At 39.4% G+C, this 14,457-nt stretch overlaps 1 protein-coding gene across 35 annotated transcripts in view; it reads left to right on the top strand.

Annotated features, from left to right (window-relative positions):
* Positions 1–14,457, top strand: part of SOX6 (SRY-box transcription factor 6) — a 695,707-nt gene that overhangs the window by 641,706 nt on the left and 39,544 nt on the right. For 27 of the 35 annotated variants that reach the window (XM_045039006.1, XM_045039005.1, XM_045039007.1 and 24 more), the window contains 2 exons: positions 7,492–7,572; positions 7,775–7,883. In XM_045039006.1, the coding sequence (XP_044894941.1) occupies positions 7,492–7,572; positions 7,775–7,883 (190 nt within the window). The remainder of the gene's footprint in view (positions 1–7,491; positions 7,573–7,774; positions 7,884–14,457) is intronic. The other 8 variants (XM_019812123.3, XM_019812124.3, XM_019812121.3 and 5 more) reach the window with 1 other exon arrangement.

Below are 14,457 nucleotides of genomic sequence, written 5' to 3'. Positions count from 1 at the left end.
TACAGCCTAGAGAGGACTAATTATGATGTCATCAGTAAAGAAAGGGCATTCCAGAATGAAGAAATGGCATATGCAGATATACAAGGCCATACAATATCACAATTCTGTTGTTCAGGAAACTCTAAGAAGTTCTATCTTACTGGAACAGATAATATAAACTGGAATGCGTAGGACATAAAACTGATGAGAACAGGAGCCAGATCTTAAAAGGTTGTACAAGCTATACAAGGAAGTTTGGTTCTCCTTATGCAGATGGCGGGGAGTACTAAAGGCTTTTAAGTACAGAATAACAAGATCCAGGTACTACATGGTTACTAAGGTTGAGATTTAAATTTAGTTCTGAGGTGCTTAGCAACCAAGACAAAAAGGAAAGCAGTTTTGTTTATATAGTTGCGTTGTTGATACAGGGGAATGGATATTGGCCTTTAGATCAGGACACTGTCTTCATTAGTGTTTAGCTTCGAAACCTTTAGCAAACACTAAATAATACCTTTAACATAAGTGGGTATTTTATGAGTTGCCTTATTTTTGCTAAGCACTCACACATATAATCTCTATTTCATCATCACAACCCAGCGGCATGAGCATTTTCTATTTTATTTTACAAATGAGGAAACAGGCTCAGAGAGATCACATGGTAATTAAGTTGCAGAGTTATGATCCTAAATTCACCTCAGCACAAATACCGACCTAAATTTTGGTTAAGTGACTTAAAACAGAAAAACATCTTTCTGAAAAAAAAATCTTTCTGAGCCTCACCTTTTTCTCTTGTAAAACTGATAGTAACAGTAATATTTTCCTTGTAGTATTGGTGTAGGGATTAAAGAAAATATTCATTGGACTGAGCCTTACACATAGTATATGATCAGTAAGTGACCCTCTTTCCTTCCTCCCCTCCAATACATGTATTTGTGCTATGGGTACAAACCCATTTGGGAAAATTAGGCCTTAACTAATTCATGAGTCCTAGCACAATTTTGATGTTAGGGGGTATATTAAAGGCTAGACAATTTAGCAGTTTTAGCTGACAAAATGTCATTTAACAATGAAGTTCAATAATAACCCTCATTTCTCTCCTCCGGAGTCTTTATTATGATTACTGGCTCTATGACCATCAAAAATATCACTATGAAAGTAAATCCCAGGACCTCCAAAGTAACTCCTTACTCCTGACAAGAATCACCTTTTTCAAAATATATGCAGTTACTTTCTAATGTAAAGCCTACAGTTTTGATCCTTCATTAAATTCCTAAAATGTATAATAAAGGATATAAAATAAAGGCTAGTAAAGTGATAGGGTTTGTCAAATCAAAAAGGAAACCATATATGTGCTTAAGTAGTGGTTCTTGAGAATCATCACGTCATGGCCAGATATGTCCAGAGGAATTAGAACAAGACTTTTAGAATAAGATACAGAATCTCTTTCTCTCAACATTATCCTTAGCATTGTCCTGCTTAAAAGAGAGAGAGAGAGAGAGAGAGAGAGAGAGAGAGAGAGAGAGAGAGACCTTTTTATTTAGAAATGTTCACTGCTTTTTCAGTCAAGCATTTGTGGTGCATTGTGTCTTCTTTTGCTATAGTTTGCAAAGACTTTGCACAGATGCAAGTGCCAAATTGCAGAACTTCTAAGTCAGACTCAAAAACCTCTTTTTCCTAGTAAGTTATATCATCACATTGTCTTCTTCTATTGTGTTATTTTGACATTGCTTGTTTCTCTTTTTATAAAATATTTAAGATTTTTTTTTTTTGGATTTCCTTGTTTTGATTATTATTGACCAAAGAGACATCCCCAGAAGTGGAATGTTGAGTCTAAACCCTCTATCGCACACTTGCTTCTTTGGGACACTCACTCGCACAGCGTGTTTTTGATTTATGTGGGTAAATCGATTATGTGGCCTTGTAAAACCTGTAAGTATTTATGGGCACTAATACTAAATGCTGTGTAAGATATATAGAAAAAGTGTAAGACAAACCCCTGGCTTGAAAAACCTTCTGATGTTTTGGGAGGAGACTTGGAGGTACATGTGAACCAAAGCTCCATTTCTTAAGATAGTATACAACTAGGGGCCAATTATGAAGGGAAGACTAAGAATTTTTGTATATCAGAAAGCAGGTAGCTCAGAGAGGTTGTAGAGTTCACAGACAGCTTGGGCTTTTCAAAGTGAATCGAATTTGGCAAGGAAGAAGAGAGCAGGAAACTTATCCTAGCAGCAGTGAGGAAGAAAAAGCAGGTGTGTTAGGGGAAGGCTCATTCTCGCCCACCCGGAGCAGAGGATGTGTGATGGGAGAGTTGTAGGAAACAGAGTTTAAAAAGATGTGTAGGGGACAGCGTGTGACAGACTTGAAAGCCAGGTCGAGGAGCTTGAATGGAATGCAACAGAAAGCAGGAAGCCATGAATGTTTTAAGTCGGAGCTCTGAAGTGGAGCCCTGTGAGGAGTGTGCGTAGATAGACTGAGAAGGCAGTGTCAGGCACAGGCAGAAAGCACCCAGCACCCAGAAAGGAGGTGACGGGCAGCGATCTAGGAGTGTGGGTGTGAATGCAGGGGCAGTTAGTGATGATGGGAGGGATGGAGGGAGAGAAGGCACCCGTGCAAGAGACTCTGTGAGAGAAGAATCAGCAAGCCTGGACGATGGACGAGCATGGAGGGGCAAAGAATGCAGTGAGGCAAATAGTGCCGACCAGTTAGTATCGATGTGAACAGAGGGCAGGAAGGCAAGTTGTGTAAGGGTAACACTGCTTTTGCAGGGAAGTTTTCACTTTTAGTTGGGGAAAATTCCCCGAGTTGGAGAGACACTAAGGCTTGGAGCTAGAATGAAGTGACAAGGCTTCTTTGGGGAACACTCAACAACTTCGACAAAGCTGAAATTTTGAGGACAGATAATATCTCAGGACATCGTGCTGGGCTTAGAGAATTCCTATTCATGATGCAAGAATTTGTTATTTCTCTCAGAAAACTCTGCTTCAGGAATATGTAAGGACATGACTGGTGGCGCTGCAGTATTAACTTTCCCTACAAAATTCCTTATGATTACATATTCGAAAAAAAATTTTAAAGTCTTCAATATTTAAATAATGTGTTTTAGGATATAACAACAAAATCGTATTTACTTAGTAAGAGGTGGACCTAAATTGGTGATTACATGAGCACAGAATGTTCTAATTACTATTGTCTACATATAGAAATATATATATATACATTTATATAAAATATTATAAAATATTTGCATAAAATATATATACAAACATTCTATAAACAGAATAATTGAGAGTCAGTATAGAGTATACTAATATAATGTATTCTATATGTGAAAGTAACGTGAGATAATTATTTTTTGCCCATTGTAACTGCAATGCAGGTAATGGCCCCTTAGGTGTATGTTCTGTGGCTGCTATGAATGAGCTCACATTCAGACATTCTTTAGAAACGAGCTTTGAATAAAGGTTGGTAAAGTACCTCTCACCTGGACCATGGGAATAAAATATATCACATCATTGTCCAGCTATGTCTACTTGTCAAATGAAATGTATTTGTTTGTAAGGCAACAAACAAAGCGCTTCTCTCAGCACTTACCAATTTCCACTTCATTTTGTAGCAGAGGAGACTGTGTGGAAGTGATTTGAGGTACGGTGTGTGCTGGTCAGTCTTGGTAACCCCGAGGGGAGGGTGCCCGGGGCATCATACATCTCGCGTGTTGTTTTCTAGGAGAGGGCTGCACTCAGTCACCTCACATATGGTTTGAAAAAGGCTTGTCTTGCTGGCAAGCAAACTGTTATTTAAGTACACAATCCACTCTACTACTGAAACAGTTTTGCCAAACTTATCCAAGTATTCTAACATGCTTAAAGATGGTATAAATATCATTTATTGCTAGCAGTTTTCTTCAGACTATATGGAATGTCTTCCTGCTGCCTGATCTAAGTGTCCCAGTTTACATTATGGCCTTTACTGCCTCTGTTTGATGGAGTGATCAGTAAAAATTTAATGACACTATAAAATAATAAAAATGTCATTAATTTACCACGGATCTTGGATGCAGTGGTTGTAAAGTTACATTAATAAACAGAATATTTTTTACAACAAAAAGCATTGTTACGGGGGAACGTATAAATAACACACATAAATTTAAGAGCAATTTTACTGTTAGCACACACATTATTATGGAATAGCCAATAAGTGTATAAAACATAGTATATAAAATTTTATTAAAATATACTGTGCGCATCAAAAATTCAGCTTTTATCTAAGTGCAAAGAAAAGCCATTATTGTGTGCTTACTGTTTCATTGCTGTTCTTTCCCCATATCACAATTTTACATTTGTTGCCAGTAAGGGGAAGTTGATTTTTTTTTCCTGGATGGAAACAAGCCTCTGTTCTTTGCGTTACCCCAGATCCATTCTCTTTCTCCACCGATGCAAAAACAAAATTGATCAATCTTGCCATGGTAGGGAGAGAAAAGTTGCTAATTTAATGCAAAGCTAAAAATAATGCTTGAGGACTTGAATGGTTTGTGCAGTGACTCTAGAAAGAAGGGATAATAATGCAGCAGTCTATCTGTCATCAGTGAGGCTGCCCCGTCATTGACTCTGATAATATGTGAAGATGATGGATGCCACCGTCTTGTGGCTTGTAACATTTAACATTCATCAGCTCTCACTAAAGGGGGCTTTATCATTGAAATATCTTTATTTAATATGCAACATCTACCTCATACATCATAATTTCAAAGCACTTAGAGAGCCAACAGTCCCTACAACACAGCAGAGCTGACTTTAATTTTTTTCAGTAACTTTAATGTTGCCTGCATGTTTTGTGACTGACAATGCATAAGTAAGGGTCTGATCACATCATTGCATGTAAAATGCACATTTCACCGTCAGCATGAAGATTGGGGGATTTTCCTGGGGCAGTTGAGATTAAATTAGCACTGAACTCTTTTGCTTACTTCTCCAAAGTATCTTATTTGGACGACATGTATGTTGTGAGAGCTAGTTCAAGTGCGTGGGCAAAATTTGGCGTTAAGAACTTACCACCCACAAATCTTTATCTGTTTGATATAGGGGCATACCCATTGGCACTTCATGGCCAGAAGTTGAAGCCTGTTGGAACTGAAGTATCTCTGAACTCATCTCTGTGCCCATGTACACATCCTGTATTTACTAGGCTCATATTCAACCTTACTGGTAAAATCTTGGCTTGGCCCAGCTGACAGGAGCTAACTTGTAGACATCAGGCCCTCTTATCTTATGGTTATGTGGCTGGCAAATAAATATTCTGAGCTATTCTTTGAAGAAGGAAATCTTCTGGGAGACTAGGTAGAAATTTATATGAAAGGGCATGGCTTTGCAGGGTCCTTCTTTAATCTCAAACACAAGTGCTTAATATTACCAACTATAAAATGCAGCCCACTGCCCAAAACAATTTTTACCATTGATTTATTTTCTGCCTGTTTAACGAGTGTTTCATGGGATATTCTTCCTTGACTTCTACTCTGTCAAAATATTGATATTTTATAAGGAAAGTAGCTCTGCAGAAGAATGTTTTTTTTCAATGAAGTCAGAAAAATGTATGACTTCAAAGGCACTGTGAATGTGTTGTTGAATGTTCCGAATGTTTTTTGTTATGATTAAAAGCAAGCTGATAATACTGAATTGTGAGTGCACTTCATTTTTTGTAAAAGAAAAGATATTATCATCATGTAAGCTTTGTTGTCTTAGGATTTTACAAACCATGGCATGTAATTTTCCCTCTTCTCCTTCCTTGTCAAAATATTGATATTCTTTCAGGAACTTTATTTTTTTTTTACTGAGAATATTTTCCGGTAAAATCAAAGAGAATGAATGACTAGAAAGATACTTGAAATATGCATATTGATAGGTAGCACGGTCTGTTGATTTTCAGAGAAAGTTGTTTTCCCCCCATGAAAATACAGTTAAAGGTTGTTCTTCCAAGAAGATTGCAGGTGTCACATCAAAACTCCTTTTGCATTTAACATAGGGAGAGCATTCACATGCAAATATTTGAAATGCGAAACAATGTGATAAAACAAAGGTTGAATATTTTGCTTTCCCTGGTACTACTCATCTTCACTTTAATTCTTTTTCTTTACATCATGACAACCGAAAGTGCTACTCAAAAATAGAAATTGGCTGATTAAAAGCAGCTGTCCTCCCCCCTTCCCCCCCCCCCCGCCGCCCCCGACAATGTGTGAAACTCCCACATGGCTTGTGGTTGCTTTTTGTTGAGGCCTGCATCTGGGTTAATTTGTTCTCGTGCAGCGGTGTTTTCACATGAGAAAATATTGGGGAACTGTGCCTAATTTGCTTTTTATTTTCCATTCTGATTTTTATAAGTGTGGTACTTCGGAGGTTTCCCCATATCCCACTAGTGTAACTAGTTAGGATTGCCCAGTGGGGGAAACTCAAGATTACAATTTTGTTGCATATCTTTCATAGAGTTGGTGCTAGATTAAAGCAAGGTTTATGCTGCGTTTTCTTCCAACACAGATTTCAAGATATTCCATGATGAAGGGGAACTGGAAGACTTCCTGCACAATTTGACTGATGGGAATTAATTATAGAAATATAATGATATTCAAAAATAATCATATTAGAAAGCACAAATGTAGTGAGGCTGTACAAATGAGACACAGCCTCTATCAAGTAATTGTATGTTTGCTCTTTAAGAATATTTCCAAGTTTCTAAACATCTTACAGAAGAGAACACTCCGAGTGTTTCCATCTAATGCCGAACATGCTCAGTACAGAACTAGGTCATTGAACAATAGACTGAACAGCAATCAGCACTCTACTGCTGCATAATGCATTAAGTATAACATGCAGAAACCATTCCCGGAGCTGGAAGCTGCTATTTCATGTCTGTAAATTCAAGCTGACATGACATTTAATATTGTTTCATAGTAATGAACAACAAGGTTTCATTCATTCATAAGCACAACACAAAGCCAAGTTTGAGTCTGGAGAGTAGCAAGGAGGCGAGAAGGGGACACGTGCTCTGTTTTTGCAGACAAGAACACCGTATTAGTGATGGTCAGTGAGCCCTCTGCCACTGATCCGGAGAGCTGCAGAGGGAGAGTTCACTGTGATATTTCAGGCTCCCTGTCCTAGAGGAGCTGGCTAATAAGGCAAACGTGTTTGAGTTTCCCTCCTGTAACGGCACAGATGTTTAAATTTCCTGACTCCATGGCTGGCTAGGAGTAATCTTCTTTTTACTTCCCAAGAAGTTACAGTTGAAACTCCTAGGCAAAATAATAGCATCAATGCCATCATCTAGTCTGCCCGCTCTGAAACATTTGTTTTTGAAATCCTCCTGCCTAAAACTCCGATTTGTATTTTCCCAGGAATACCAATGCAAACTGCGATCTCCAAATGAGACAATTCCTCTCCCGTTAACTAGCAGTGTATTTTCACGGGAATTGCTCTTTCAAGTTTTGCACTTTGGGCTCAAACCTTTCAATTGCATTCCTTTTAGATTACTGGAGCAAATCCCACTGAGAGAAGATGCGCAGTGCCGCCCGGCAGGCTTCCCGGCACAGGTTTCCTTTCCTTACAGGTACTGTGCTTTAGACGCTGTCAGCGCTCTCAGTGCCACCACCAGGCTTTAGTGGAATCTTCCTGAAAGATTTTCTGATCCCCAGTTGGTCAGAAATGATGTTTGTAAATCCAAGTTTTGCCCGCTAAGCAAGATAGAAACTGGAAGGAAAAAGTGGCTGCTTCGGAAGCTAGAATAAGCCTCTGATTATTCTTTCCTCTAGGAAAGAACACGCTTTGAGAATTTGGGGCCCCAGTTAACAGGAAAGTCAAGTGAAGATGGAAAGCTGGGCCCAGGTGTCATCGATCTTACTCGGCCAGAAGATGCAGAGGGTGAGTGGCTTTTCCGTAGCTCTTTTCTGCTGCTCCGGGCGTTTGTGAAGGTGCATCTGAGTTAGCTATAGGATTATACAGTCTTTCTCAGGAGTACCAGCTGGGATTTTTTTTTTTTTTTGGCAAAGCAGAGGAACTCTTAGCCTCCATTATATATTATAGTTGAGGACGTTGAGATGTAGCTAGATCCTATATTACTGAACACGTAGCAATTCACGTACTTCAAGGTGTCATTTCAAAGTTTTTAAATAAAATGACCCTCTGCGTTCCCATGAATAACAGAATTCTGTGTTTCATCCACGTCATCGCATACTCGTTTAAAAAAAAGGGCTAACCTACAAAGGAGGATTTTTCAACCCTGAATCAAGTAAGTCCCAGGTGAAATCAAACATTTTTGGGAACTCAGTGATGGTTTGCAGCAGATCTAGTGTAAAATTAATAATTGCTCGGCCTGTGCCCAAGCACTATCCATTACTAAATTCTTGCGAAAGTCTGGATAGAAAGACCAGCTTCACTCTCAGTGGGTTTATCCACAGCAATGTCAATGCCTGTCCACTCCTTGTCCCTTTTTGTTTGTTTGTTTTAAATGCACAAGCAGCAAATCAGCAGAAATTGCTCTCCAGAGGCTGGGTACAATTTATGAGTTGGGTCAGCACTTCAGTAGTAATGTTGCCTGGTTATTTACTGTGTCATCACAGAGTAAGGACTGGTTTTCCCGTTAGCTGTTCCTTTGGCAGAATCCCTCCCACCAGTCAGGGAAGATTAATTTGTTCTCTTCAGAGTAACACAATACTTTGCCCATCTTGGGTCCCTGCTAAAGTTCTTCTTTAGCTTGAGGAGAAGAATCTTACTATTATCGCTTTTACCGGCAGAATTTCTTCCAGGACCCTAATCCCTCGAAAACACGCGGAGACATTTCATAGCCTCATCTGAACTGGACATGACTTCTGGTGATAGCTTGGGGCCGTCCCAGGCAGTTCAGAAATCCCTGGCATGAACACTAAAAGATGAGCAATTACAGGCTTTAGGAAGCACTTCACAGAGTATTCAAAAAGCAGATTTTTTTTTTATATGAGTAGGAGAGACTAATGGTTAATGATAGTCCTGGGGACAAGGTGTTAAATTCTGATTGTTGTGTGTGTGGGGGTGGGGGCAAGGAAAGGGAAGAGGAAGGGGAAGAGGAAGAAGAGGAGGAGGAGGAGGAGGAAAATTAGGAGGAGGAGGAAGGGAAGGGATAAAGAGGATTTAAAACCAGAAATACACTTGCTGCCTTTCCTGAAGAACGTGTACCGAGAGCACAGTGACATTGACGTTTTATAGGCACTTAGAAGTGTAGGTTTTTCCTCATGAGGGTTGAGGTTCCTTGGCCTAGGGAACCAATATATTCAGGCCAGGCCCATCTCAATGTTGTTGCAAGATTGTACCATAGAGTACCTAAATCTTTGACCATACACAATGAAATAGCATTTTTCATCACTTTGGAATATTCAGTCTGTTCATTTTTCCATAGACTAGGAGGTGCAGAGTTCTATCACTCTACCCTTGTTACGACAGTTTTCTTAATCTATCATTCTTCCTTCTTCATTTGGCTTCTTGACTGTATAATGGGTATACATATAGTCAGTTACCTCTCAATAATGCTAATAATTAATTGATGATATTATGTGCCTGGTAAATTAAAAAGCCTGATTGGAGTTATTAACCATTATGAAAGGAAAAAATGAAAAACTTAATTATAGAGCACAATATTGTATAGAAATATTCTTAGAAATTCCATTTAATACCCAGATTGTCTGGATTCAGACCAATTTCCTGGTTAATTTGTTTTTTGTTGTTGTTGTGTTGTTTGTTAGCAAACATTTCTGAAGCACTTACATGCAAGAGAATGTGCGAAGCTTTTTACACATTTTGTCTCATGTAAACCTTATACAACTCTGTAAAGAAGGTATTATTGTTTCTTTTCCATTTTACAGATGAGAATATTAAAGACAAGAGTAATTAAGTAACTTGCCGTAGGTCACATAGCTAGTAAGTGCATTGCTGAGAGTTGATCCCAGGCAGCCTGGTTCCAGAACCCAAGCTTCTAAATACTGTGCTATACGGCATGCCCTGCATATAAGATAAATCCATGGTGCCTTCACTTTTCTGAACAAACTCCTTGTGACCTTCCCCAGTATGGCCCATTTCCTCTCCCCTAAATATAGCAAGTCATGCCATACACCAGCTCTCGTGTTACCCTGTCACACACAGCAGCAATGCCTGATGAGTGTAATAGTAGAAGGGCTGTAGTGGCCCAGGAGCTTAAGGAGCGTGTGAAAACCTCCCTTCAGAAGCTTGCCCAGAGTTGCCATTGAGACCTCATGTGCTTTTGGGGGACTGTGAGTTCATGAATGGAGTCAAGTTACTGGCTCTAATATCGACAGAAGCACACTGCCTTTGTGAGGACTGCTGGGATGGGTAGCAGCCTTCTGCTGACTTTAGGATATTTCCTGGCATCCGTTCAAGTAAGAGCTGATTGCAAAGCCTGCTGGAGTTACAGTTCGTATGCAAGTCAGAGTAGATAACAGGTACACATAATACTTTCTCTACTTTGCTCCTTCATATTTCCCTTCACAGGAAGAGTAAGAAGGAACGTAGTGAAAGAATAACTACAGCTTATAAACTCCTTCAATCAGTGTGTGGTCTCAACAAAACAAAATGAAATGAAGGAAAACAAAACATTTCTTAAGCATCTACTGTGTGTCAGAACTAGACATTAGATAAACCGAGGGAAGCAAAACAGATATGTTCTTGACCTCTTGGAGTTTAAAGTCTAGCGAAGGAAGACAGAAGATTAAAAGGGAAATGCGTATAGACAGACAGACAGACAGGCATAATTGTCATTGAGAAAAGTGTTAAAAAGATCAGGACTTGGTTGTGCCGCCCAGAGATTCAGAGCGGAAGCTGTTTAGGTGAACTCAATGGCCAGGTGAGTTCTGCAGCTCTAGCCTAGCTCGCCACCTCTTCTCAGTCCATGTGTGATCATGTCTATGTTTCCTCCGGCTTGGAACAGCAATTTAAATGTTTTTCCCAGCTTTATTCAGACGGTGATATATGGCACTGTGTAAATTTAATGTGTACTATGTGATGATTTGGTACACATGTATATTAGGAAAGGATTACCACAAGGTTAGTTAACACATCTGTCACCTTCCATGATCGCCTCTTTTTTAATGAGAAAATTTAAGATCTACTTTCTTAGCAACTTTCAAGTGTATAATACAGTATTGTTAATTATATTCTCCATGCTGTACATTAGCTCCCCAGAGCTTATCCGTCTTATAACTAGAAGTTTATACCCTTTGACCAACTTCTCTCCCCTTCCCCTTCCCCCTAATCCCTGGAAACCACTACTCTGCTCTGTTTCAGAGCTTTTCCTTTTCCGATTCCACATATAACTGAGACCATACAGTATTATTTGTCTTTCTCTGCCTGATTTGTTTCACTTCGCATAATGTCTTCAAGGTCCATGCATGTTGTTGCAAGCGGCAGGATTTTCTTCTCTTGTGGATGAATAATATTCATCTACAAAAACTCCTTCAAGAGGAGTGTGTGTGTATCGCATTTTCTTTGTCTATTCATCCATCGAGGTACACTTAGGTGGTTTCCATGTCTTGGTTATTGTGAATAATGCAGAACAGCAATCTTAAGGGACTATGCCCTCCTTCCACTTGCACCCCATCCTCCTGTGAGGCTTCTGAAGTGACTAACGTACGTCAGCCTAGGAGATGAGGGCCTGGTCCAGCTGGGCTTCCCAGGAAAATGTCTGGCAGTCATGAAAATGCCAATATCACTTACTAAGCAACTTGAGGACCTGCTTCATAGCTCTGCGCATGGAAGCCGCAAGGGAAAGGTCACCCAAAGAGGCAGCTGTGCATGTGTGTATTAAACACTCATCAAAATCAAATGACAAAACCATAAGCCAGGAAAACAGAAATTAAAAATATAAAAGGCAAATGCCTTCAAAATTTTATTTTTAAAGTCCAGCTGTTATTTGGCTTGAATATGACAAGACAGCATTTCTTGTTCACCATGATATTTATAAATCTACAAATTCATTGGTGCTGGGGGCTTAGGAAACATGTGTAAGGTCTTGTTATACTTTGAAGCAGTTGAAGGCTTACTATGTACTGAGCACATAAAATGTGTTAGCTCCTATGCGGGACATGGAAGAGAGGACTTGATTAGTGGAGTCAGTCACCATGTATTAAGAATGATGAACAGCTGTTTAACTTCTTACCGACTTTTCCCCTCTCCTTGTTCTCTTCAGGCAAGATGCGATGGTTCTCCCAACTCTCCTAATTTCAAGGTTGCAAAGTACAGTAGGAGGGGTGATGGCCCAGTTATTGGAAGGTTTGGATTAAGGCTCTTTTACTAAAGGATGGCAAACAAGTGACTCATGCCTCCTTATCTTTTAAAAGATGTGTTCTATATTCCATTATCTCTAAAAATGGTCCCTTCCAATTCCAAGATTGTCAGTAAGGTCTTTTTGGACACAGAGTGTGTTTCTTATAAGAAAGATGATCTATGCACAATAGCTTCCACTTAGTTTTTTTCCAGAGAAATAAAAGAGGAGACCGGTACCTTTGAGAGCATATTTGTGCCACTTGTTGAATCCAGTTTTCACATCCCTTTAACTTCTCTTTTTTATTAATGAGCAGCTGTCTCTCATTGTATTTCACAGATGGGCCCCTCCTTTCTCTCTCTCTCTCCTCTCCTTCTCTTCTCCCAGCGATGACTGTTGTGACTTGCCTTCTTTTTCATATTCTTTCTATCCTGTTTCTTCTCTCTCTCTCACTGGGGATCTCTAAAGAGATACTTTTTTTTTTTCCATTTTGCAGACTATCTTGAGTAAGAAAACATTTTCCTAACACCTCTTTTAATTCCACAGTTCAATCATTGTGTCCCAGCCTCAGAGGAAGGCTGAACCACATTTTGATGTGGGGAATCAGGGAATTTGAGCTCCTAAAGGGATGATCATTGGCCAGACTTCTAGACCCTGGGTTGAAAACTAAGTGGAAGCTATTGTGCACAGATCATCTTTCTTATAAGAAACACACTCTGTATCCAAAAAGACCTTCTGGACCCTGGGTTGAAACTGTGGTGATGATCATTGGCCAGACTTCTGGACCCTGGGTTGAAACTGTGGTGATGTGTCCTCCATGTATAAAAAACTTGCATTGATTTGAGTGGAAATGGATACGTGTACCCAGAATAGTCCCTTTTAGAACTGTTGCTCTCAGATCCTCAGATTTGCTTAGAAGACTTTTATAGATTTGTACTGAATTGTGAATTGGATCCCAGCCAACATGGCCTTAACCTTTCTGAAAGCTTTATTTTTTGGCAAACTTCTGATTGCTTCTATGTTTTATACCTCAGGTTAGCTCTATTATTGTCAACTTAAGCTCTCTGATTGTAGACCAATGAGAGAGACTGCAACGTTTCCTCTTTTTTCTTAAAAATGCACCACTTAATACTAATGTTTTTCTCTTAAAAATTCTACTTACCTTTTGATTCACACTCTGATAAACCTGTGAAACTTTTCTCATTCCCTTTCCCCTCCCTGGGTCCTTCTTATTCCTGGTGGAAAGGGAAGATGGTTTGAAGATACATGGCTCATTCAAGGCAGCAGAGGGGGGCTGTAGTGTAATCTAGGGTGGGGTGTAAGGGCTACAACTGCTTATACTTTGGAATATGAAAGTCATTATTATTTCAAGTCCAGAGTACAGTGCTTCCCATGCAACACTTAGATTCTCAGAATTGGAATAAAGGAGTGACATCATCAAAATCACAGTTCCAGCCAAGAAATCCCTTCATAGAACCCTAACAAGTGGCCATCTCCATTCTGTTCAAACGCACCTATTAGTCTATTAACAGAAAGCTACTTCTTGAGAAGCTCATTCCAATTCTAATTATTAATTCTTTGTTATTGGGAGCCAGAATTTGTCTCTGTTTCTTTACCCAGTGGCTCTAGTCTGACTTTTAGGTTCCAAAAAATAAAGCTTACCATTTCTCCACATGACACCCCTTCAGATATTTGCTCACGGACTAGGAGACTTAAATTCCAGTTGTTCCACACTTGGCGGGTCACTTTCCATTCCTGAGTGTTCTCATCTGTAGCTAAGGAAGTTGGTCTAGGTTATTTCTAGTTGGCAGTTTTTTAACTGTCTTATTATATTGCCATGTAATTGAAATCATTCACCTTTAAGTCAACTAGAATGTTAACAAGTATCAATTCTGGACTACACCATCCTTTAAAGAAATGAAATTATTATAGAAATATCCCATCTCTATAATGACATGTCTTTGCTTACAAAGGAATCCAAACACTAGAGTACATATTAGGCAGATAAGATGAGGAATCCTATATATTAAAAGAAAAGACTGAGATAAATCAGAAGGGAGCACTAATCAGAGCTGTGCTTATGGGTCTGACCTTCCATAGCTGCCTAAACCAGTGTTTCCAGGAATCTTAGAGAAATGAATAGGCAAAGCGTTTTCTATGGAACCAGCAGGCTGGAGTCTGAAACCAGGA

Source organism: Felis catus, chromosome D1 (genome assembly GCF_018350175.1).
Source record: "Felis catus isolate Fca126 chromosome D1, F.catus_Fca126_mat1.0, whole genome shotgun sequence".
NCBI classification, from domain to species: Eukaryota; Metazoa; Chordata; class Mammalia; order Carnivora; family Felidae; genus Felis; species Felis catus.
This window is presented reverse-complemented; position numbering and strand designations above follow the sequence as displayed.